At 43.8% G+C, this 26673-nt stretch overlaps 1 protein-coding gene across 2 annotated transcripts in view; it reads left to right on the forward strand.

Moving 5' to 3' along the window:
- Nucleotides 1-26673, forward strand: part of PRKCB (protein kinase C beta) — a 107527-nt gene that overhangs the window by 53119 nt on the left and 27735 nt on the right. For both annotated transcript variants that reach the window (XM_060786462.2, XM_060786461.2), the window contains exons 4-11: nucleotides 5205-5316; nucleotides 6744-6872; nucleotides 11761-11917; nucleotides 13404-13538; nucleotides 17260-17356; nucleotides 18789-18938; nucleotides 23613-23786; nucleotides 26569-26660. In XM_060786462.2, coding sequence (XP_060642445.1) covers nucleotides 5205-5316; nucleotides 6744-6872; nucleotides 11761-11917; nucleotides 13404-13538; nucleotides 17260-17356; nucleotides 18789-18938; nucleotides 23613-23786; nucleotides 26569-26660 — 1046 coding nt within the window. The remainder of the gene's footprint in view (nucleotides 1-5204; nucleotides 5317-6743; nucleotides 6873-11760; nucleotides 11918-13403; nucleotides 13539-17259; nucleotides 17357-18788; nucleotides 18939-23612; nucleotides 23787-26568; nucleotides 26661-26673) is intronic.

A 26673-nucleotide genomic window follows, 5' to 3' on the forward strand; every position in this document is an offset into this window, starting at 1 on the left:
TATGGCCACCTCCAGTTTCTTCAAATTCAAGCCAGTCCCTTCAGTCCCATTCATCCATCTTGCCCTTGGTCGGCCCCTCTTCCTTTTTCCTTCCATTTTCACCAGCATTGTTGTCTTCTCCAAGCTTTCCTGTCTTCTCGTTATGTGGCCAAAGTACTTAATCTTTGCCTCTAATATCCTTCCCTCTAGTGAGCAGTCAGGCTTTATTTCCTGGAGTATGGACTGGTTGGATCTTCTTGCACTTTCTGACACTCTCAGAAAGTGACTTCAGGGGAAGTCATGCTATCCCTCTATTCTGCCTTGGTCAGACCACTTTACCTGGAATCACACTGTGTCCAATTCTGGGCACCACAATTGAAGGGAGATGTTGACAAGCTCGAATGTGTTCAGAGGAGGGTGACTAAAAGGATCAAGGGTCTGGAGAACAAGCCCTATGAGGAGCGGCTTAAAGAGCTGGGCATGTTTAGCCTTCAGAAGAGAAGGCCAAGAGGAGACATGATAGCCACATGTAAAGATGTGAGGAGAAGTCACAGGGAGGAGGGAACAAGCTTGTTTTCTGCTGCCCTGGAGACTAGGACAGAGAACAATGGCTTCAAACTACAGGAAAGGAGATTCCACATGAACATTAGGAAGAACTTCCAGACCTCGAGAGCTGTTCAGCAGTGGAATCCTCTGCCTCAGAGTGTGGTGGAGGCCCCTTCTTTGGAGACTTTGAAACAGGGGCTAGATGGCCATCTGTCAGGGCTGCTTTGAAAGTGATTTTCCTGCTTTATTGGCAGTGGGTTGGACTGGATGGCCCACGAGGTCTCTTCCAACTCTATGATTCTATGATTCTATTATTATTATTATTATCATTATCACAATCCTGTTTTCCTCACTTAAACAAGCCTCAAAGCATCTTACTTGGAAGAACCATTTGATTCTTCCCTTATGCAAGCAAGAGCGTGACATCGCTCGGCATGTGCTCTGAGACTCTCTTTTCCACAAACTTGGGACCCTCATTTGTGGGCTGTAGCTGCTCAACAGCCATTTGTTTCCTAAAGTTTTGTTCCTTGTGTTGCTTTCTGCCAAGAAGGTGAAGAGTGCAGCAATTCAGCAGAAACATGAAGGGAGACATCAGGGCAGATCAGGGCAAGAGAGACAGCCATCTGAAGAGATAGAGGAACTGGTTGCTTCGGTGCCAAGGAAGGAAGGAAGGAAGGAAGGAAGGAGGGAGGGAGGGAGGGAGGGAGGGAGGGAGGGAGGGCGGACCAGAAAGGCAGAAAGAGATGGAACTGTCCACTTCCCCCAAACCTTAGACAATATGCTACATGTGTGAATGACCTCTTTGTAGCTTGGAAATGTAGCAACAATATGGTGACTGTACAGAACTAACATTTGCAGAAGTTACTAATGCGTATGGAAACACCACAGCAGTACGATTCTTGTTTGCAACTTGAATTTTCAAAAGTTACAAATGTATATGAAAATACAACAGCAATATGATTGTTTACAACTCAAATTTGCAAAAGTTACAAATACTTTTGGAAATACAACAGCAGTACGATTACTGTGTGTGACTAAACTTTACAACAGTTACAAATTAGTTTGGAAATACAAAAACAATATGATTACTAGATGCAACTAACATTTCCAAATGTTGCAAATGTTTGTGATTTCTTGTAGATTGGGAATATAACAGCGATAAGGCTACTGTATTCAACTAACATTTGCAAAAGGTACAAATAGAACAGCAATACGGTGACTAACATTTGCAAAAGTTACAATTGTTATTGACCTCTTTCTAGCCCAAAAATGTAACAGCAACATGATTCCTGTTTGCAACTAAAGCTTATGGAGTTCCAAAGGATCTTGGAAATAGAGTATTAATGGTATTCCTGTTCACAACTAACATTTGCAAAAGTTACAATTGTTAATGACATCTTCCTAGCTTGAAAACGTAACAGCAATATGGCTACTAGGTTCTTGTGGGTTTTTTCGGGCTATAGGGCCTATAGCCCGAAAAAACCCACAAGAACCTAGTGATTCCAGCCATGAAAGTCTTCGACAATAAATATGGCTACTGTTTGTAACCAATGTTTGTGTCATGTGACTATTCTAATCAAATCAATTTTCAATAATAATTTATATTTAAGAAAAAATAATTCGGGTTACATGAGGTCATCAATATCGTATAAAAGCATTGTCAAAGGTTTTCATGGCTGGAATCACAGGGTTGTAGGTTTTTCGGGCTGTATGGCCATGTTCTAGAAGCATTCTCTCCTGATCTATGGCAGACATCCTCAGAGGTTGTGAGGTCTTTTGGAAACTAGGAAAATTGGGTTTATATATCTGCGGAAAGTCCAGGGTGGGAGAAAGAACTCTTGTCTGTTGTAGCTAGGTGTGAATGTTTCAATTGCCTACCTTGATTAACATTTGATGGCCTGACAGGTTTTTTTTTACTATCTGGGGGAATCCTTTGTTGAGAGGTGATTAGCTGTTCCTGATTATTTCTTGTCTGGAGTTCCCCAGTGTTTGAGTGTTGTTCTTTTTATACAGTTATAATTTTAGAGTTTATTTAATACTGGTAGTCAGATTTCATTCATGTTCATGGTTTCCTCCTTTCAGTTGAAATTGTCCACATGCTTGTGGATTTCAATGGCTTCTCTGTGTAACCTGGCATGGTAGTTGTTAAAGTGGTCCAGCATTTCTGTGTTCTCAAATAATGGGCTGCGCCCAGGTTGGTTCATCAGTTGCTCTGCTATGGCTGACTTCTCTGGTTGAAGTAGTCTGCAGTGCCTTTCATGTTCCTTGATTCGTGTTTGCTGCTGCGTTTGGTGGTCCCTATGTAGACTTGTCCACAGCTGCATGGTATCCGGTAGACTCCTGCAGAAGTGAGAGGATCCCTCTTTGCTGAATGTAGAATTTGTTGGATTTTCTTAGTGGGTCTGTAGATAGTTTGTAGGTTGTGTTTCCTCATCAGCTTCCCTACGTGGTCAGTGGTTCCCTTGATGTATGGCAAAAACACTTTTCCTCTGGATGGATCTTTGTCTTCCCTCTTGTGGCTTGTTCTTGGTCTCGCAGTCCTTCTGATGTCTCTGGTGGCGTCTCTATTGGCCTGTAGAGCCCAGTTTAGGTGGTCCGGTTCATCTTGGAGGAGTTGCAGATTCTTTTGGCACGGTCTTATAAAGGCTTACATCTTGACTAAAGATATAAAAGTTGGAGTATCTATGTTTATTTATATATATTTTTGTTTGCACTACAAAGAATCCTAGATGATTTGATGGATCAGGACCACACGTGGCCTGTCATGATCCAACAAAAAAAACTATTTGCAGGGAGCTGATGGGGGATGTTGGATGTTGTAATCCAGTCACATCCAGAGATACAGCTTGGGCCTGATGAGAGATGTGGCTGTCAGCTGTGCGGTTTTATAAAAGGTCCCATTTATGCATTTTAATGGAGCCATTCATAAACAATGCACACTTCTAATCAATAGCATTACAAAATACGAACCAAGAGCAATAAGAGTATCGTATATAGCAAGAGTATTGTATAGGCACACCTCCGGGTGTTTTGGACTGCGATTCTCACAATTCCTAACAGCCTACTGGATGTTAGGAATTGTGGGAGTTGAAGTCCAAAACACCTGGAGGGCTGAAGTTTATTTATTTATTTATTTCACAGTTTTGTATACCGAGCTTCTCAACCTCGTTGAGGACTCAGCCTGGTTTACAGCCATAAAAACATATTCATTAAAATATCATATATCACAAATTACACATCAACTTTAAAATACACTAAATATAAAACTACAGTGGTCAGTCGTCCTATTAAGATGGATCTATATCCACTTCCATCCAGAGTCCTATGGTGTTGTCTCATTCCTCGAAGGCCTGACTCCACAGCCACGTCTTCACCCGTTTCCTAAATGTTAGGATGGATGGGGCGGTTCTGGCCTCCAGAGGGAGAGAGTTCCAGAGTCGCGGGGCCACCACCGAGAAGGCCCTGTCCCTCGTCCCCACCAGGCGCGCTTTGTCCATGTCTAGTATACACTATACACAAATTCAATAGTTATAGTTAGGAAGTATAACTCCCAGGATTGCATTACATCGAGCCACCCAAGTGGGGCCAGACTGCATTCATCCTGGTGTGTAGATGCAGCCAAAGGCAACCTTGGACCTTCAATGCCAAGGTTGCCTTTGTCCTTCCTGCAAATAAACCTTCTAGAAAGAAGTATAGTATTGCTCTTGGTTCTTTCCATTTATGCTGTCGCTTAATGAGTGTTCCTTTACTGCCAGAAGGTTTGTTGGAGGCAGGTTAATTGTCCTTAACCCCCATTTCCTCCATCAAAGGGGCATCTCCAGAAGGTCAATGAGGCTTGGAAGAAGATTGCTATGGGGTCAATGCTTCTTTGTCTCCAAATGCAATTGACTTTGCAAGGACCCTGTTCCATACTTTGCTCCAAATTAAGCACAGCTCCCTTCATAGAGATGTTCAATGTGTTGTCGGAATCACTGGGTTGCTGTGAGTTTTTGGGGCTGTATGGCCATTTACAGCAGCATTATTTCTTTATGTTTTGCCTGCACATGTGGCAAGCATCCACAGAGGTTTGTTCAGAGGTCTGTTGGAAGTGAGACAAGTGGAGTGTATATACCTCTGATACACATGTCTGTGTATCAAGACAGTCAGTAAGGAACACCACTCAGCAACAGAGGAATTCCAGATAGCAAACAATCAAGTGCCAGTGAACATCTCCCAAGCAGAGGATGCCTCCCGGCAACAGCACTGATTGACTTTGCAGCTGCAAGGTTACTCCATGCCAATCAAGCTTGCCAATTGCAACATTTACACTTGCTTCAAACAGACAAGGGTTCTTTCTCCCACCCTGGACTTTGCACAGATATATGCACTCCAGTTGCCTCATTTCCAAACCTCTGAGGATGCTTACCACAGATACAGGCAAAACGTCAGGAAAGAATGCTACTGGAACATAGCCATACAGCCCGAAAAACTCACAGCAACCCAGCAGCTCCCTTTGTTTACATCTCTCATTAGAAGAGAGTGCACCTTCATTGATGGATATAACCAAGTCAGTGAGCAAGAAACCCCCTCTTGACTTGCACCGAACCCAAGCAAATAGGGAGGGTTGACTCCCTTCTAGGTTAAAGGGTGATATGAGTGATTTGTAGTTGACCTGCCCCTGTTTCTGCTCTCTTTCTTAGGACCCTCGGAGCAAACACAAGTTCAAAATCCACACGTATTCCAGTCCTACCTTCTGCGACCACTGTGGGTCCCTGCTCTACGGACTCATCCACCAAGGGATGAAATGTGACAGTAAGTCCCATCGTCCACATAGATCCGACCCAACTTGCCATGATTTGAGCCTATGGGAGTTGTAGTTTTCCAAGGTCTTTCCCCTTCTCTGCCAAAGAAGCCTACTGCCAGACCAAACTACAACTCCCAGAAACGCATAATATTGATCCATGGCAATTCAATTCATTCATTCTAAGCTATAGATGCACTTAAAGGCAATAAAACAAAAGCTATAACATTTGGCTTCTCCTTTTGGGATTTCTATTTTGGGGGAAGGAAATATTTCTTGCATATGATGATGATGATGGTAATAATAACAAAAGCAACAATAATAACAGCTACCACCACCACCACCACCACTTATTATTGTTATTGTTGTTGTTATTATTATTTATTACCTTTTTCTTGAGGTGGGTTAAAACATGATAAAACACATATAACAAATAGAAAATATTTCTCTTTGCTTATTATTAATAATAATATTTAATATTAATATTATTTAATATTAATTAAATAATCAATAGTAATATTTATTAATATCGGATCCCTTGTCCAGATACATGTCACTGCTGTCTCACCCAGTGTTTTAATTTTAATCTATTGAATCCGGGCTCACCCACAGTGATTAATTTCTGTGTTTAAATGTTGTGATTTTATATTGCTGATGTGTTATTTTTATTGGTTTTGTATTGTATTCTTATTTTTTATATTTTATTACTGTGTTCTTGCTGTATTGGTGTAAACTGCCCCGAGTCCCCTTGGGGAGATGGTGGTGGGGTAAAAATAAAATTATTATTATTATTATTATTATTATTAATAAATAAATAAATAAATGTTATTTTACTTATTTATTACCTGCCTCTTGAAGTGGGGTACAACATGATAAAACACATATAACAAATAGAAAATATTTCTCTTTGCTTATTATTATTATTATTATTTATTACCTGCCTTTTGAGGCGGGGTACAACATGATAAAACATATATAACAAATAAGGACTAGTTCTCTTACTTTACCCTTTATTTTTTAACTCTCGTCCCCTGTTTCGTGCAAAGGGAAGAAATGATTCTTTTCCCTTGATTTTAACTCTTCTTCCTGGAAAGGAAAGATGCCAATTTCTTGCAATTGATTCAATTGCCTCTCCTGTTTTGCACGAAAGGAGAGCAAAGCACCAGATCCGGCCTATAAACCAGTCTTAGGGCGACATCTACAGGCCACTGCGAGAACTACAACAAATGTGACAAGTTTGGAAAAATGGGGAGGCAATGTTTGCAGACCGGGGGTCACACTTTGCAACCTGTTTCTTGGTGCATGAGCCAGGGGGCCTGGCCCATGTTGGAAAGGCCCCATAGGCTGCTCCAGATGCTCTATTGGTTTCACAGATCCAGGTGCATGTTAATCCAGTGGAAAGGTGCTTCCCTTATGGCCCCTTCCTTTCTTTTTCCAGCCTGCATGATGAATGTGCACAAGCGCTGCGTGATGAATGTCCCCAGCCTCTGTGGGACAGACCACACCGAGCGTCGGGGCCGGATACACATCAAGGCTGACATCGAGAACGACGTCCTCACCGTCATAGGTAACAACAGCAACGACTATATTTATTGCCTGCTCGTATAACAGAGGAACATTTGGGAGAATCATTTACATACCACCCCTTCTCAATTATAGGGATGTATAGCCATCCCTTCCAACTTGCATAGGGCCCCCATGAAAGTGAAATAGCTTTGTCCACATTTCTTCTGTTCCTCCTTTTAATTGGAATTAAGTTTTTAATTTTTTTTATTATTAGAATTAATATTATTAATTATTTTTAAATTAATTAAAATGGAAGCTTGCTCAGCAAATATATCTTGTTGGGAGCTTTCCTTTTTCCCCTCTTTCTAACTGCAAATGGTTTTTATACAATTAATTAATTACATTTGAAGTCTTCATAACACCTGCATTCATTATGGAACTAGATAAATCAAGATGCTGGAAAGATGGGCCTTTTTTGGAAGTCTGATTGATTGTTCTTTTATTGTGTGTGTGTGTGTGTGTGTATGCACACCATATTTATACCCCGCCCTTCTCACCCCAAAGGGACTCAGAGCGGCTCATATATATAAAATCAACAAGTCGATGTCATACAAATATGCATCCAAAAAATAAACAATCGAACAGCCCCATATCCTCAAAGGCACACAGCTCCTTCTATGGGCCAAGGGTGGCATTGCAGGGCAATGTGCTCCAATGCAGAAACAGTGGGCTTTCAAGGTGACTTCTGTTTAAAGGGGGGGGGAAGGGGGCTTAGGATACTAAAATCTTAAAATCTAAATCTAAAACTATATTATATTATACTATATTATATTTTTAGATTTTAGTATCCTAGGCTCCCTTTGCCCCTCCTTTAAACAGAAGTGACCTTGAAAGCCCACTGTTTGCATTGGAGCACATTGCCCTGCAATGCCACCCGTGGCCCATAGAAGGAGCTGTGTGCCTATGAGTATATGGGGCTGTTCCATTGTTTTTTTTGCAGGTGTTTGGTCTGAGATCCAGTCGTTGTCAGAAATTATGGCAATACAACATCCAAAAAAAGATCTCTTCCAAAAGGAAATAAAAAAGGATCTTGGCTTCAATCCTTGCAGGTTTGCCAGCTTTTGCCTGGTTTGCGTCCTTTGTTGCAAAGCAAAGAAACAACGTCAATTGCAAATGCCGCACCTGCAAACTGGCGCATAAAAAGCAGACTCCGTCATTGGCATGATTGCGCTGTGAAGTCCCTTACACAGATTGGTCACTAAGGGGCGCTGCTTTTCATGCAATCTGTGGTTGCATCTACACTGCAGAATTGATCGAGTTTCTGCAGCCACTTTTGCTGCCGCTGCCTTAATGGTATGGGATCCTGGGGGTCATAGTTTTACAAGGCCTGAGAGTTGCGGCACTTCCCAAACTATAACTCCCAGGATTCCACCCTATTAATCCATGGCAGACTGCATTCATTCTGTATTCTCTAGTTATTGTTATTACTAGCTTGGGTACCCGGTGTTGCCCGGGTTATTTGAAAAAGTCATTTTGTTTATATTTTACAAAATGCATAAAGTTGTGGGTGAGCTACAACTCACATTATGCCAGGTTAACTCCCTCAAACTCCATCAATACTTAAAGTTTGTCATGTTGGGCAAGTTTGCTCCAGATCAGGGGTCCACAAACTTTTTAAACAGAGGGCCAGGTCACAGTCCCTCAAACTGTTGGAGGGCCGGATTATAATTTGAAAAAAAAATTAATGAATTCCTACACACATGACATATATCTTATTTGTAGAGAGAAAAAAACACTTTAAAACAATACAATAATTAAAATTAAGAACAATTTTAATAAATATAAGCTTATTAGTATTTCAATGGGAAGTGTGGGCCTGCTTTTGGCTAATGAGATAGGATTATTATTGTTGTTGTGTGCTTTTAAGTCGTTTTGAGATTTAGGTTGACCCTGAGTGAGGGCCGGGTAAATGACCTTGGAGGGCCGTATCCAGCCCCCGGGCCTTAGTTTGAGGACCCCTGCTCTAGATGCATAATTGGTGGGGTTCAGTATGTTCTCTGGGTGCAGGATAAACTACAGCTCCCACCATGGTGAGTCAGTCCCCTTAAACCCCTCCAGTAGGTTCAGTTGTTCATGGGGGTTCTGTGTGCCAAGTTTGGTCCAGATCTGTCATCGGTGGTGGTTCACAGTTTCTCCGGTTGTAGGTGAACTACAACTCCCAAAATCAAGGTCAATCCCTCCCAACCCCTTCCAGTATTCAAATTTGGGCATATCAGGCATGTGTGCATAGTCGTTTGAGATCATGGTACTCTCTGGGTGCAAATCAAGGTGAATTCCCCCCAAAGCTCTCCATTATTTTTGGCGGTCATGGGGGTTTTGTGTGCCAAGTTACATCCAGATCCATCTTTGGTGGGATTCAAAGTGGTCTTTGATTGCAGGTGAACTTTAAATCCCAGTAGCTACAACATCCAAATGTCAAGGGCAATTCCCCTTAAAACCCATTAGTATTCCATATTTGGGCATATTGGGGATGCATGCCACATTTGGTCCAGATCCATCGTTGTTTGGACCTGGACCTTTTCTCTGGATGTAGGTGAACTACAACTCCTATAAATCAAAGTCAATTCCCCCCAAACATCTCCAGTATTTTTCATTGTCCATGAGGATTCAGTATGCCAAATATGGTCCAGGTCCATTGTTGGTGGGGGTCACAGTGCTGTATCTTGATGCAGGGTGAACTACAACTTCCATCATGTTGAGTCAGGCCTCCAAACCTCTCCAGTATGTTCAGTTGCTGATCAATTCTTCTGTTTGCTGTGTGCCATAGATTAGAGTAGGAAAGGGTTATGGAAGAGGCAGTCGGCAGTAGCATGCAAATTCCACACCAATTGAGAGTCAGAAAGACTGAGATGTTTGTGGTGGAGGAAATACATCCAATCTAGGATGACATTGTCCCCGTATGAAAGTCTTCACTTGGGTGGTGGGCAGTCATGTGTTTGTGGAGGACACTGGCAAGGCTCTTGTACATGGTCACGGTGCTTGCTATAACCTGCAATGTTATTGGTGGCTCCTCATAGGTGGGAATCATAGAAGTTTGTGAAAGTGGGAGCCTGTCTATGAAAGTGGGCTCCCCAGCCATGTACACACACATATATTTTCACTTTTATTGTGTGTATAGATTATTGTTATATCTATCGCTCCATAAGGAGACTCAAAGCAGCTTAACATAAAAGCATAAGCATACAATTTCAAATATACAAATATGCAACCATTAAAACAGAATTATATATACAGTATTTAAAAATTTGCAGTTAAAATCAATTGAAACTTATTCAGAGTTAAAAACCATATGTAACTCTTTCTCTATCAATGCAAACAGCAACTTCAGCTCTGCAGTGTTTATCTATTTATCAATCCCGACTCCCTACTAATTCCATCATATTTGGTTTGTGTTGATATTAATTACTTTATGATGGGAGAAAGGGTTGCAGAGATGTCTCCCAAATGCATTAAAACCTCCCAAAATTGCTCGTTAAATGGGGGTTAAAAAGGAAATAGGTATCCTGTTTTAAACCAGTGCTTTTCATTCTGGAATTTATATTTATTTACTTACTCTATTTGTATCCCACCTTTATCTACCCCGAAGGGGACTCAAGGCAGCTTTACATATGGCAACTGTTCAATGGATTTGGACAACAAACAGAATACACTTAAGTTAAAAATTAAAATTGAAATTAAATGCACATTAAAACATGTACCACATACAAAGCAATTGCATTCACTATTTTAAAAAAGCCATCCTCAATCATGGAATCTCCTTTGGGAGAAGGGAATGTGTTCCTGCTGGTACATAAGCCAGCCTGGGTCAGAGTAAGCTTCTGACCATTTGTCTAGCTTGCTGTCGACCTTTGCAGCCTTAAAGACAGTTGCATCTGTCAAGTACGAAATTTAGGTACAGCTTATGCGGGGAAGCTAATTTAAGTAATTTACAATGCCATAAAACTATTCAGCACTATGCAAAAGAATGAGGAAGTACTCCATCGGTGTCACAAGTGGATGGTGAAGCGACAGCTCCCCCAGTGGCCAGAATTCAAAAAACTCGTCATGAAGCTGGAAAGTTAATTAGCCTCTGTGTGTATGACTATATATGTTGTGTGTCTATGGCATTGAATGTTTGCCATGTATATGTGCATTGTGATCCACCCTGAGTCCCCTGCAGGTTGAGAAGGGTGGAATATAAATACTATAAATCAGGCATGGGGAACCTTCGGCCCTCCAGGTGTGGTGGACTTCAACTCCCACAATTCCTTGAGGCTCGGCATTCGCCCCAAAGGCTTACCTTGGCCCAACGAGGTTTGTTTGGCTCTTTTTCATGGAGGACGGGCAGCAAAGGGGGAGAGACGAGCGTAACGTAGCTGTGCAGATGGCAAGGAAGGATGCGGAGCCCACAGACTGGCCTCGGAGGGAGAGAGTGGGCGGAAACCCCTGCGGGCAACGCGCCTCCTCGCCGCTTCGGCCCTTAGCAGGGGCGGTTGCTAAAGGCCGAAGCGGCGAGGAGGCGCATTGCCCGCAGGGGTTTCCGCCCGCTCTCTCCCTCCGAGGCCAGTCTGTGGGCTCCGCATCCTTCCTCGCCATCTGCACAGCTACGTTACGCTCGTCTCTCCCCCTTTGCTGCCCGTCCTCCATGAAAAAGAGCCAAGCAAACCTCGTTGGGCCAAGGTAAGCCTTTGGGGCGAATGCCGAGCCTCAAGGAATTGTGGGAGTTGAAGTCCACCACACCTGGAGGGCCGAAGGTTCCCGACCCCTGCTATAAATAAATAAATAAATAAATAAGGTTGAAAGGGACCTCCAAGAGCCATTTAGTCCAACCTATTTAAAAAGGCATCTCTGTTGGGATTTCAACCTGCAAACAAGGGAAGGACTTTGCGTATTTCTCTCTCTTTTTCCAGTACGAGATGCGAGAAACCTTGTCCCCATGGACCCCAACGGCTTGTCGGACCCCTATGTCAAGCTCAAGCTCATCCCAGACCCCAAGAGCGAGAGCAAGCAGAAGACCAAGACCATCAAATGCTCCTTGAACCCTGAGTGGAATGAGACCTTTAAGTTGTGAGTATGGACAGGGCTCTTGCCTTGCTTCCTTTCCCTCCTATATGACAATATTGGGTTGAGGGCACTTCCATAGCTTCCACTCTGGATCTTTCATCTAAAGGTAAGGATGGAAACTCCAGGTCTTGATAGATGATTCCTATAGTTGAAAGGGACTCCTAAAGGCCATCCAGTCCAATCTCCTTCCACCAGGCAAGAAAGACACAATTCATGTTGCCTGAGGAAAAGTAAACACACAAAACAGCCGTGCTAGGTAGTCACGGGAATTCCTCTTCTTATGTTCTCCTTCAGCTGCACAGTGAGATGGACTGTCTAAAAGGCAAGCAGTTAGCTCCGGTTTAACCAACACTGCAGAGTCTTGGTCACAGTTAGCAGAGATTTATAACTCAGGATTAGGAATCAGCTGGTTTTTCCTGTAATAGGCAGTAAGCTTTGGAGAGCTTCTGTTTAACCATTTCAAAGCTCCCTGCTTGAGAAGTGATGGCATGATCATCAGCATAGATGAAACTCTCTGTCTCTTCTTCCAGTTGCTGGTCATTTGTGTAAATGTTAAACATTGATGGAGCAAGCATGCTTCCCTGAGGCAGGCTGTTCTTCTGTTTTTGCCATCTACTTCTCTGACCCTAGAACTCAACAAAAAAGCTCCTGTTTTGTAGCAGATTTCCTATGAAGCAGATGAGGTGGTAGTCCTTTGTGATATTATACATTTTTCTCAGGAGGATGTGATGATTTACAGTATCATATGCTGCTGACATGTCTATGAAGACAGCTCCATAACAGCAGCAACTACTACTACTACTACTACTACTACTACTCTTTTGGCACTGCCACCTCTTCAGAAATCCCTTTTCAGAGCTGGAAAGTGTTGGATATGATTTCCACAATTTCTCTTCCCTTGGAGGATTGATGCATTTTTGCAATGTATAGGTGTATCATTTGCTATCCGTTCACTGTGCAGAAGCACTAAATGGATCAAAGTAAGTAGCAGGTTGAGGTTCTTTGTCTTTTAGCCTTGGTTTCATCTCTCTCTTTCTCCTTCCAAAGCTGCGAATGAATGTTTTGCAGTTTCTGTTGATCAAAGCTGTTATTGTTGTTCATTCGTTCAGTCGTCTCCGACTCTTTGTGACCTCATGGACCAGCCCACGCCAGAGCTCCCTGTCGGCCGTCACCACCCCCAGCTCCTTCAAGGTCGGTCCAGTCACTTCAAGGATGCCATCCATCCATCTTGCCCTTGGTCAGCCCCTCTTCCTTTTTCCTTCCACTTTCAAAGCTATATGTTTCAAACAGTGACAACAAGGCTGTCAAGCCATGGGGCATCAGTCGCAAAAGTGCCTCGCTTCCTTCCTTCTGGAGCCATTGATGGATCAAATGCCCAAGTGAAGTGCAGGGAGGTTTTCACGCTGCTCCTGCCATAAAAACCAACAATGCCGCTGCTCAACAACCTCTCCCTTCTTTTCTCCATTATCCCTTTCCTTCCTTCCTGCAGCCAGCTGAAAGAGTCAGACAAGGACCGTCGTTTGTCGGTGGAGATCTGGGACTGGGATCTGACCAGCAGGAATGACTTCATGGGGTCTCTCTCCTTTGGGATTTCAGAGCTGCAAAAGGCTGGAGTGGACGGCTGGTAAGGGAGCCAGAGAGGATTGTGATGTATAACGTTAGAAAAGACTTTATTATTTATTTACTTATTTACTGTATTTATAGCCCGCTCTTCTCAACCCCAAAGGGGACTCAGAGCAGCTTACAGATTATGGCAACATTCAATGCCGCATCATACAACAAATAATAAATATAACATATCAAATTATAAAACAATTAAAACATATAAATGCAATAAGTGCAACAACAAATAAAATAACATATTAAATATTTATTTATTTATTTGTCGTGTCAGGGGCAACCAGAAAATTGTATTACATTTCTAACAGAACAAAACAAACAAACAGACAAAACACAAAGTTTGCAAGCTTGGTAGTTGATTAAATGTCCTTTGACCAGTGTCTGGCCACTTGGAGTGCCTCTGGTATTGCCGCAAGAAGGTTCTCCATTGTGCATGTAGCAGGGCTCAGGTTGCATTGCAGCAGGTGGTCTGTGGTTTGCTCTTCTCCACACTCGCATGTCGAGGATTCCACTTTGTAGCCCCATTTCTTAAGGTTGGCTCTGCATCTTGTGGTGCCAGAGCGCAGTCTGTTCAGCGCCTTCCAAGTCGCCCAGTCTTCTGTGTGCCCAGGGGAGTCTCTCATTTGGTATCAGCCATTGGTTGAGGTTCTGGGTTTGAGCCTGCCACTTTTGGACTCTTGCTTGCTGAGGTGTTCCAGCGAGTGTCTCTGTAGATCTTAGAAAACTATTTCTTGATTTAAGTCGTTGATGTGCTGGCTGATACCCAAACAAGGGATTAGCTGGAGATGTCACTGCCTTGGTCCTTTCACTATTGGCTGCTACTTCCCAGTGGATGTCTGGTGGTGCAATACATATTAAACTATAAAGCATTTAAAACATATAAATGCAATAAACATATTAAAATAGTTTTAACAGATCAGATGTTCCATCAGCGGAAGAATGAGATGCCAAACCGGAGTGGCAGTGTTCACTCAAGAGAGGGCTCAGGTGAATCAAGGGCCATGGCTGGAAAAAACAAATGTTGGTATCTCTGTGCTGACCCAAGGATGCTGAAATGGAGGCCAGTCAAGATAGAGCCCAGAAGCTGAGTGAGTCTCTAGAAGCTGAGCCAGAGGCAGCAAGGGAAAGAAACGCTTCCCCTTCCCTCAAAGCCCCTGGTGATGGTACCTTCCCTTCTTGCTTAGACCTGAGCCCCTGCAGGCATGGTTCTTTTTATGCTCCAGCCTCTGGGGCAAGCAGGTGTTGTTGCTGGCCTTGAGCTGCAGAGTCAGGGCCTCGGTTCTGCCAGGAGTGAGTCCATAGGAACTGAGCAGAGGCAACCAGAGAAACAAATGCTGCCCCTTCCCTCAAAGCCCCTGGTGATAGTACCTTCCCTTCTTGCTTAGACCTGTTTACTCCAAAGACTTCTTAACTACATAAAAAGATAAAATCAGGACTAATTATATAAGTAACTAATTAACAGCAGACATCTTGCCTCTCTCCAGGCTCACAGGAGGAGAACACAAATGGAGAACTGGGCTTGCTATATACTCAGATACTTTGTATAGAAATAAGTGTGGATCGGAGTAGAGAACAGAGTGACAGAGTGGCCAATGAGGAAGGGCTTATCACAGCCAGAACTCACTCATCTGCCTATCTCAGTCCTTAATGAGGACTACAAGCTTGTGCAGACTGTTCTTGCGTTCCAAAACAAAGATGGCAGACGAGGTTGAAAGAAAGACAGTTCTATTGGGTGCATCTACGTTGTAGACCGGATGCAGTTTGACCTCACTTGAACTGCCAAAGCTCAATGCTGCAGACTCTTGGGAGTTGTAGTTTGGTAGAAGACTCAAGACCTTGTAGAAATATAGTTGCTCATAGCATTCCAACATGATAGTTAGAGGAGTCCCAAGGCCTTGTAACTCCCAGCATCCCTAGCATTGAGCCAGGGCTGTCGAAGTGGCATCAAACTGGCTTTGTTCTGCAGTGCAGATGCACCCAAGGACTGCTCCAATGCAAAAGTTATATGTTTCCACGGGTAATGGAAAACCCTATTGAAACAAAGGACTAAACCGTCCCCTTTCCTCCCCAAATGGAAACAAGCGCTGCCTTCCTTCCTTCTCTGCTCTGCTGGGGACATTACAGCCCATTAAGTGGCGTGTAAAATATGGTAAACAGTTCCTCACTGCATGTTTTTTTTTAAATAAAGAACTCAGTTAAGTGGAGATCTAAGTAATTTTCCTTGTCAGAGCATTGGGCTGAAGCACACTCTTTGGGGAGGAGGGAAGGCACTTTCATCTCCAGAGAGCAAGAGCGGAGCAAACGGATTGGACTGCATTGGGAGGCAGAGGAAGCCAGAAAGCGACCCCACTCCCTGTTTCCATCCCAAATTATGCAAATTGAGGCTTCGTTTGTTCCTTTGCCATCATCACATCCCTGCCATGGATCAGCAGCTCCCATTGACAGAACTGGAGCTTTCGCCTGAGGCTAAAGGCACCGCTGCCTTTCCTCCCAATGACAGTTTCATATAAACAACTGGGATTATTTGTTGTTTTATTTTGGTTCTGCCAAATTCACATGGCTCTTCCAATGTAGGTGTACTACAGCTCCCATCATCCTGTGTCAGTTATCTCCCCCTAAACCTGAACAATATTTAAAGTTGGTCATGAGGAATATGTGGCCCAAGTTTAGTTCAGATCCATCTCCTGTGGGAATCATAGGGCTCTTTGTGGGTGAACTACAACTCCCATCATTCTGGGTCAGTCCCTTCCCCATTAAACCCCTCCAGTATTTTCTGTTGGTCATGTTGGGTATGTCTGCCATTTTGGTCTGGATCTGTCATCAGCATGTGGGTGAACTCCAACTCCCATCATCCTGCCCCCCCCCCCCCCAAAGAAAAATCCCACCAGCATTTAATGTTGATTATGTTGAGTATGTCTGCCAAGTTTGGCCCAGATCCATTGTCAGTTGGGTTCACAGTGCTCTCTGGATGTGGGTAAATGACAACTCCCATCATCCTGGGTCAGTTACCTACCAAACCCCTCCAGTTTTTTCTGTTGGTAATGTTGAGTATATGTGACATGTTTGGTCTGGATCCATCATCAGTGCTCTCTGAACATGGTGAACTACAACACTCATAATTCTTGGTCAGTTCCTTCCAAATCCCACCAGTATTTAATGCCGATTATTTATTTATTTATTTATTTATTTATTTACGGCATTTATATCCCATCCTTCTCACCCCAAAGGGGACTCAGGGTGGCTTTCAACTTTTGCGTTGATTATGTTGGGCATGCCTGCTAAGTTTGGTCCAGATCCATTGTCAGTTAGGTTCACAGTGCTCTCTGAATGTGAGTCTACGACAACCCTCATCATCCTGGGTCAATTCCCCACAAAATACCTCCAGTATTTTCAGTTGGTAATGTAGAGTATGCCTGCCATGTCTGGTCCAGATCCATTTTTCAGTTGAGTTCACAGTGCTCTCTGGATGTGGGTGAACTACAACTCCCATCATCCTGGGTCAATTCCCCACCAAACCCCTCTAGTATTTTCGGTTAGTCATGTTGAACATGTGTGCCATGTTTGGTTCAGATCCATTGGCAACTTGGGCCCTGTTCAGAGAAGCGAGGGGCATCTTGATGTGGTACAAAGTGTGCCTGCTGATTGACTCCTGTCATCATCTCTTTAAAGTGTATTGTCTGACTAAGATCCCCTTGTGCCCCTTGACTTCTCCCCCTTGACTCCAGGTTTAAGCTCTTGAGCCAGGAAGAAGGCGAGTACTTCAATGTCCCTGTCCCTCCAGAAGGCGAAGAAGGCAATGAAGAGCTCCGACAGAAGTTTGAGGTGAGCCAAAGGATCATCCTTTCCATGGCCAACATGGGGGTCCTCATAACTAGTAATAAGGGGAGGGAGTTGAGAACCAGCATGGGTTGCCTCCTGATATCCAGTATCCAGACATGAGAAGGGTCCAGTGGAAATGTATGGGGCTCACCAAGTCTCCTTGATGGCCAACACAAGATGGTCATCTCTCGAAAGGGTGAACCCAGATGATTTTCCATCTAGTAACCAAAGGAGATCAGTGGTCAGATGGATAGACAAAGCCCTTCTCCATTAGGAGGTCAAGTCATAGAGTCCTTTCCATTTAAGGTTCTTCTCCATGATGGTCATCTCTCGAAAGGGTGAGCCCAGATGGTGGTCCTCCATCCAGTGGCTAAGGTGAACCAATACGTAAAGATTGGTGTCCATGTGGAGAAGGACCTTCTGAGCACACAAAGCTCTTCTCCATTAGGAGGCCAAGTCATAAAATTCTGTCCAGTTAAGGTTCTTTCCATTGGGTCAAGAACCCTAATCAAACTGGGTGGGTATCTATGTGAAGGTGGAGCTTTCCTGCACACGGTGAATGTTTTCCCATATATATGCTCCGCCAGAACCTCAATAGAAGGACTTCCACTGAAGATAGCTATCTCTCCAAATGGCATGCCTTCCATTGGCTAAAGTGGACCAATTGTGAGAATGGGTTTCCATCTGGAGAAGGATCTCTTTGGGCCACAAAGTTCTCCTCCATTGGGAGGTCAAGTTGTGAGGTCATGTCCAATTGAGGTTCTTCTCCATTGGTTAAGAATTCTGGTCAAGGTGGGTGGGTATCTATGTGAAGATGGATCCTTTATGCACATAGAATGTGTTCTTCCATTGATATGGTCCATTAGAACATATACTGAAGGGATTTCCTGTGAGACAGAAACATGAGGTCCTGTATATTTGAGGTTCTTCTTCATCCAGTGGGTGTCAAGGTGAGTGTCCATGTGGTCCAAGCAGGTGATTGGGCCATTTTTATATAAAAGACTGAAGGCTTTGGGGACAACCCACCTTTCTGCTTTGCAGATGCAGCTGCATGGCTGAGCAATCGGCCTCTTCTTATTTTTTCCTCTTAATGGAATTTCATGCCAGGCTGAGCACAGCGCTGGCTCTGACAATGCAGCGACCCCCAGAAATTAAAAGGCATAAATTATGTGAGATCGCTATCTGCCTTTGCAATGCCTGCTGTCGGACAAATTGCACTCCAATAAATTAAGACCCGCACAGGCAGGAGGTGGTTTTGCGATTCTTTTGCCATTGGAAAGAGCATTAAAAAGCCAACCCAAATAGAACAAGTGCAGAATCCAAAGGGCCACTTTTGAAGTCTGGGGGAACCAGATAAGTTTATGTCCTTGCATGCCCATTTTTCCCTCTCTAAATTGCCTATTGCACTTTTCTGCAATCTCCCCTTTTATTTTAGAGAGCCAGGTTTGGCCCCGGAGCAAAGGCCTCGGAGGAGCGGACCCCGAACGCCGTCTCCAAATTTGACAACAACAATGGCGCCCGCGACCGCATGAAGCTCTCCGACTTCAACTTCCTGATGGTACTGGGCAAAGGCAGCTTCGGAAAGGCAAGCGGAAGAGACCATTTACACTCACCTAAAAGTGTTACCGTTGCCTTTGCATATGTCCGCCTTTGGATACAATGGCTCAGTGGTTTTCTTTACAAGAAAAGCAGCGCATAATTTTAGCAATTTTTCTCGCACTATAAAGACTTTTTGAAATCTTAGACATATTCAATGCATGTAGTTTTTGACACTGAAAGCAGTATTTTGCACTGAAAGCAAATTTGTGTTTCCTATGTAGAAATCCATGCAAAAAATCTGTATGTGAATTTTTGGTATGACTTCCATTGACTCTGAAGTGAACCTATCTCATCAGTGCAGAATCTTTCTTGTCCAACACCCGGGGACACACAGGTTGAGAACCACTGATCTATGAGGCATTACACCCTTCCCCCACCCAGATAAATGCCTTCTCACAATAGACTTTGGGTCCCAGCTACTGCTGGACATTTTGAGCATTCAAGAAACACATTTCCCAGTCATTTTCAGGCACGGAGTGAATCTATATTGTTGAATTAATGGAATTTGACATCACTTTTAACAGCCATGGTTCAGTACTATGGAACCCTGGGACTTGTAGTTTTGCAAGGTCTTTTGCCTTTTCTGCCAAAGGATGGTAAACTCCCAGATTCCATAGTATTGAGCCATGATGGTTAAAGTGGTGGCAAAATCTGTTGATTCTATTATGTAGACACACCCATGGACTCTTTTAAAACCTAGACTACAAAAAGAAGCTGTGAACACAGTCCAAGAAGGGAGGGTTTTAAAACTAGAGACTCAACAGATATGACTAATGATGAGCAAACAGTTCTCAAGTGGATCTGGAAACATAGGGTACATCTAAACTGTAGAATTAACTCAGTTTGGCACCACTAATTCCCATGACTCCATGCAGTGGCTTGGTGAAGCTCCAGCACTCTTAAGGAATCTTGTAAAATTACAACTCCCATGAGCCATGGCAGTTAAACTGGTGTCACATTCATTCCACAGTGTAGATGCACTCCTAGAGACCTTTCTTGGACAATATTCTGGGTTGTTTTCAGGCTCCATATGAAGGGGATGTTGAATCTATTCTAGGTTTTAATTTGACTTTTTCTAAGATGGGGACCCTCAAAAATAGGTTAGGTGCCATGGTGAACTGCTTTAAAATTCAGATTTACTGCCTCGTTGGCATGGAAGTGACCACCCATCTCTGTGGATCCCATATTTTATTTCCAAAAACAGCATCGTTTGGAACAGACTTCAGCAGAGAACCTGAACAGTGCCAGGTTCTGCTGCCAGGTTCTGGCAGGTTTCCTTCCACCTGCAAGAATATTTTAGTCCTGGAAGCCAAAGCCAAAACCCCTGGAGCCTCACCTGGCGAAAAGCAATCCCTTCAACCTGGCATTTGCCTTCAGGCCCCTCTAATTCCAAATTGACTCGAAGGCACATAGCAATAACAAACAACCCCACTTTCCAACATGTTGGTGCATCTGTTTTTCCAATTACGTGCCTCTTTTTTCCATTTGCATTTTAAAAGAGGCACATTGTTCTATGCATAGTTTACCAGCCAGTGACACAAATTTGCAAATCAAAGTGTGCGCTTCCTCGCAGCAAACCTCCAGGGTGCAAAAGGAAAACTTGCATGGCATCCGTGGAAGCCAAGAAAATTTGCTTTCCACTCCTCATTCCTGGGATCTTGCGTGGGCTGAGGAAAAGAGTGGATCTCAGAACCATGGCTGCCTGCTGAGGGGCAAGCAGAATGGAGGCGGATGGGTGGCTTCCTTGCCAAACGTGGCTCGCTTTGTCCTGGCTGCCATCCAGAACCACTTCTCAGCAAGACACTGGGCCAAGCGTCTTAGATCCAGAAATGCTTCCAAGCGTTGCAGCAAAAGGTGTCCCCAGATTTATCAGTTTTGCTTTGATAGATAGATAGACCGATAGACAGACAGACAGACAGACTTATAGCTTCAACACCTGAAAACTTTGGAGAGCTTCAGTATAGATTTAGATACACTGAAAGAGAGAGTGAGGGAGGGAAAGAGGGAGGGAGGGAGGAAGAAAGGAAGGAAGAAAGATTGAAAGAGAGAGATTTGGAGACACCTTTTGCTTCAACACCTGAAAACATTTCCTGGTCTTTAGAAAGCTTCAATATAGATTTATATACAGGGAGGGGGGGCGGAGAAAGGAAGATAGATAGAAAGAAAGATAGAAACAGAAAGATTTGGAGACAACATTTGCTTCAACACTTGAAATTTTGTCTTGGTCTTTGGTAAGCTTCAATATAGATTTATATGCACTGAGAGAGGGGGGAGAGAGGGAGAAAGAAAGGAAGATGGAAAGAAAAAGGAAGATTTGGAGACACCTTTTGTTTTGACACCTGGAAACATTTCCTGGTCTTTGAAAATCATAGCTATAGTTTTAGAGTGAGTGAGAGAAAGAAGGAAAGAAAAGGAAGAATGGGAGGGAGGGATAAAGGAAGGAAGGAAGGAAGGAAGGAAGGAAGGAAGGAAGGAAGGAAGGAAGGAAGAAGATCTGGAGGCACCTTTTGCTTCAACACCTGAAAACATTTCCTGGTCTTTGGAAAGCTTCAGTATAGATTTCTATACACAGACAGAGGGAAAGGGAGAGAGAGAGAGAGAGAAAGATAGAAAGAGAAAGATTTGGAGACACATTTTGCTTCAACACCTGAAAACATTTCCTGGTCTTTGGAAAACTTCAGTATAGATTTATATGTACAGAGAGAGGTAGGGAAGGAAGAAAAAAGGAAGGAAGGAAGGAAGGAAGGAAGGAAGGAAGGAAGGAAGGAAGGGAAGTATGGGAGGGATAGAGAAAGGAAGGAAGGAATGAAAGAAAGAAGGACGATCTGGAGGCACCTTTTGCTTCTATACCCGGAAATGTTTCCTAGCTTTTGGAAAGCTCATACATATAGAAAGATAAATAGAAAGAAATAAAAACTGGTCAATTTGGAGACACTTTTTGCTTCAACAACTGTAAACATTTCCAGATGATTGAGATTCTGATCTGTCCAAAGACTGCAATAGCAGCAGGGTCTCCATTGGCCCTTTTGTTGCCAACAACGGTTTTATGCAGCTGTGCCTTTTGCCTGGCAGAACGGAAAAGGGCTGCTGTGGGCAGGATTTGAGTCGGAAATTGAGGGATAAATTGGTGCTTGCCCTCCCAAGAGCTCCCTGGCTCTGACCCATGTGAGAACACAAGGGGAGGGGAACACGGTGGTGAGGAATAGAAAATATGTATAAGCATTAAAATATCAGTAGATGCCAAAAGTTAATGTCTGGTAGAGTGTAACGAATGTTATGCGTCTGCTGTCAAACAGACGATGTATAACAAATCTATTGAATTATGATAAAATAAATACAAAAAGAGAGAGAGAACATAAGGGGAGCAAGTTGACTTTTTGAATATGTTGGTTTTTGGAGTGTAAAGCGAGTCAGCCGGAGGTGGGGGCCACCGTGTTTATTTCAGGATTAATCCCCCGCTGATTGAAGCCGTGGAGCGTCTTAATTGGCAAGGCGGCGGCGTTGGCGTGCCTTGATTAAGTAGGCTGGCTCCAGCTCAGCGGAGTCAAGAAACCCATCCGCAGGTGGGCTCTTCAGAGGGGAGTTATCCCTGCAAGAGAGGAGCAGTGGGAGCACAATAACGGAGCACCATGTTTGCTCAGATATGTGCAGCCGAATGGGACCCAGGAACATTTCCCCAAATGGCAGCTCCATATTCTGAGCTTTCATGGGCCATTTCATGGAACCACAGAATTGGGACCCCCAAAGGCCATCCAGTTCAACCCCATCATACCAGGCAGAAATACACAATCCACACCCTCCCAACAGATGACCATCCTGCCTCTGTTTAAGGACCTCCTTAAACAGAGAATGCTTCACCATCCATTCCATCTTGAATGTTTCCATCTTGAAGATTCATAGAATCCTAGATTCTTATAGTTGGAATGGACTCTCAAAAGCCATCCAGTCCAACCCCCTTCTGACAGGCAGGAAAACACTACCCAATCCCTCCCGATAGATGTCCATCCAGCCTCTGTTTCAAAACCTCCAGAGAAGGAGATGCCAAGAGACTCCAAGACTGTTCTTCTAATGTTTTGGTGGAATCTCTTTTCCTGCCATTTGAATCCGTTGTTCCATTGAGTCCTAGCTTCTTGAGCCTGTTCCTCAAGGGGGGATTTTTCCAGATGTTAAACAAAGCTCTCGTGTCTTCTCTTAATGTTCTCTTCTCCAAGCGAAACATATCAAGCTCCATAAGCCGCTTCTCCAAGCAATCCATAGTTTCCAAATGTTTGACAATTTTGGTGGCCTTTCTCTGGCCACCTTCCATCTTGTCCATCTCTGTCTTGCATTGTTTTGCCCAGAACTAGACACAGGTTTGCTATTCCAGGTGAGGTCTAACCCAAGCAGGATAGCCAAACTTTAATTCATGTGCCAAACGAGCAACATAAAAAGCATTTTTGCATCCAAAAATGAGGCCGAGAGGCATTCAACTCCAGGCCGAGTTTCACTACTGGTGCCATTATGCACCTTAGGAAGCATAAGGCTTGATGTTGAGTGCAGTGGCGGCTTAGTTTTGGCTTTGTTCAACCTGGAGCCCTTTAAGCCTGAATGGCTCAAGGCACTCTAAGTGGCACCTGCAGCCTTCTCACCTGTTGGGCCTCTGTTTTCCCTCTTCCTACAGGTAATGCTCTCGGAGAGGAAAGGCACAGATGAGCTCTATGCCGTGAAGATCCTCAAGAAGGACGTGGTCATCCAGGACGACGACGTGGAGTGCACCATGGTGGAGAAGCGGGTCCTGGCGCTGGCCGGCAAGCCCCCTTTCCTGACCCAGCTCCACTCCTGCTTCCAGACCATGGTGAGGCCCCTTCTGGCCCAATATAGGGACCTAAAGCTTTGGCATTAGTGTCTCTATAGAATAAACCCCATGCATTGTGGTAGACATTGGACCCCAGATATTGGGATGGTTTGTCGGGGACTCCTATATCAATGGAATGGTGAATCTGCTCTGGGTTTTATTCCAAACATTATCACCGCTATCGAAGGTACACAACCTGCCTCTCAGCAAAAGCATTTAGGTCAACGGGGCAATGAAACTCGGCTTCAAAAAAGCGATCCTGGGTGTTTGTCCTTTACAATTCATCTTCACAGAGAAAGATGCATAAAGGATATGGGCTGCTTGGGAACTATAGATATTTAAGGGGAGAAAGGACCAGAAGAGGCCTCCTCTGTTGAAAGCTTTTACAGCCAACATAAGGGCATCCCTTGGCAGAGAGTTCCACAGACTCTCTTAGTTTTACATCATATTGTTTTCTCACCCACTCGCTGAAAATTGCACACAAATCAAAACAAAACTCGTATGTTGTTGTACTACAAATCCCATACGCTCCTATCCAATATGGAGGACTTTTGGGAGTTGTAGCACAAGGATACTTAGAGCTGAACTGTAACGGAAGAGCACCCAAGAAGGTCAGATTTACTGCTACACTGACATAAGTGCCTTTTTTGCCAGATTATCTTTCTTGGATAGCAGTGATAATGTTTGTACTAAAACCCATAGCGGATCTACCGCCCCACTGACATGGAAGCTCTTTGCAGAACCCTGAAATATCAGTGCCAGGTTCCTTGGGTGTCTCCTTTGCAAAACATGGAGATCTTGCACTGTGGTAGAACTCTTTTGAAGGGCCAGGTTGCATTATTTTTGAATTCCTGGCTCCGAACGAATGCAACTGGGGCCTTCTTGCAAATGGAGCAGCCATTGGGGTCCCAAGGGGAATGCATTTGTGCTCGATGGAGCCTCCTTCCCATCCTGCAAAGTGTGTTGGCAGAGGATTAGCTGTCCTGTGGCTTAGCGCTAATCGCACGGAGGACGCAATAATCGTAAAAATGTGCAGCGGAGGGTATTAACGCATACTCGTTTTGGAGAAGCGCTGCCTGCGATTTTCCATTTTTCAGCCGGGAAAGAAAATCTCCCATCTCAAAGAGGAGAGAGAGAGAGAATTAACTGGAGGCCCAGGTGTGTTCAGCTTCGCTCCGTGACCCCAGTGAAGGAGAGCGGATTAAGCGTCTCCTTCGGGTCCCCTTCCACACAGGAAACACAAATATAAGAGGTGACGCAATTGCCCTAACTTTCATAGGGAGTTTGGCTCCATCTGCATGGAATTTCTGCATCCTAGGGATAATACTAACAATGGGAAGGAGATAGGACCCTGGAGATCTCTTTTAGGGCCTGCGTTAAAGCCTGTCGTGGACTCACCGTTCTGTTGAAACGGAAGGCGCCAGACTTTACAATCAAAATGCACAAAAGCCCATGCAAAAGTTAACCTGTTTGTCTGCAAAAACCCATGTAGAATCGGATCTGTCCCTCTTAAAGATGCTACTCCAAATCTTGGAGAACAATGTATATTTGAAAATAAAGGACAAGTTCCCTGTCATTTTGGATAGTTTAATGCACAACTGGTTGTGCTCACCTGCAGTTTTAGTACAGGAAAACGTACCTGGAATTATTATTCTTATGTTTATTTGTATTGAAGTCAACATCAAGCAATGCAGTGGCGTTTCCGTCACATTAAGTAATGCTTAGACTTTTGTAGCATTTTTTAAAATGTTGTGAACTGTTTTGAGTCTCAATCAAAGAGATAAAAGCAGGATATCATTGTCAGGAGGAGAAGGGAAATAAAGGAAAGAAGACGGGGAGGGAGGGAGGGAGGGAGGGAAAATGAGGGAAAGAAAAGAAAGGAGAAAGGAAAGGAGAGAGAAGGGAGAGAGGAAAGAAAGAAAAAGGAGGGAAGGAATGAAAAGGAAGGAAAGGAGAGGGGGAAATAAAAAGGTAGGGAGAAGAGGGAGGAAGAAAAGAGGCAAAAAGGAGAAAGGAAGGAAAGAAGAAGGATGTGTTGGAGGGAGAAGAAAGAAAAAGGGGTGGAGGAAGGAAAGAGAAGAGAATAAGGGAAATAAAGGAAAGAAGACGGGGAGGGAGGGAGGGAAAAATGAGGGAAAGAAAAGAAAGAAGGAGAAAGGAAAGGAGAAAGAAGGGAGAGAGGAAAGAAAGAAAAAGGAGGGAAGGAATGAAAAGGAAGGAAGGGAGAGGGGCAATTAAAAAGGGAGGGAGAGGAGGGAGGAAGGAAAGAGGCGAAAAGGAGAAGGAAGGGAAGAAGAAGGATGGGTTGGAGGGAGAAGAAAGAAAAAGGGGGAGGAAGGAAAGAGAAGAGAAGAAGGGAAATAAAGGAAAGGAGAAGGAAGAAAGAATGGGATGGAGAAAGAAAGGAAGGAAGGAAGGAAGGAAGGAAGGAAGGAAGGAAGGAAGGAAGGAAGGAAGGAAGGAAGAAGAAAGGAAGAAAGAGGAAAAGGGGTGAGGGAAGAGTAGGAAAGAAAAAGAAGGGATGAATGCACAAGGCAGCCAGGAATATAAGATGGTGGTGATGATGATGATGATGAAGATGATTATGATACTTGTGGTATTTTTACAATGTTTATGTATTTTAATTACTCTGTCATCTGCCTTGAGCCATGAGGAGAGGCAGGTGAAAAATAAAGTTGTTGTTGTTGTTGTTGTGTTATTTCCATTCAAAACCAGACCTGCACAACTATCTCCTTGCAATGTTGCAATTGTCTGTGTGTCTCTCTTCTCTTCCCTCCTTTAGGATCGCTTGTATTTTGTGATGGAGTATGTGAACGGCGGGGACCTTATGTACCAGATCCAGCAGGTTGGGCGGTTCAAGGAGCCCCATGCCGTGTAAGTGCTTCCC

Source organism: Anolis sagrei, chromosome X (assembly GCF_037176765.1).
Source record: "Anolis sagrei isolate rAnoSag1 chromosome X, rAnoSag1.mat, whole genome shotgun sequence".
In the NCBI taxonomy this organism is placed as follows: domain Eukaryota; kingdom Metazoa; phylum Chordata; class Lepidosauria; order Squamata; family Dactyloidae; genus Anolis; species Anolis sagrei.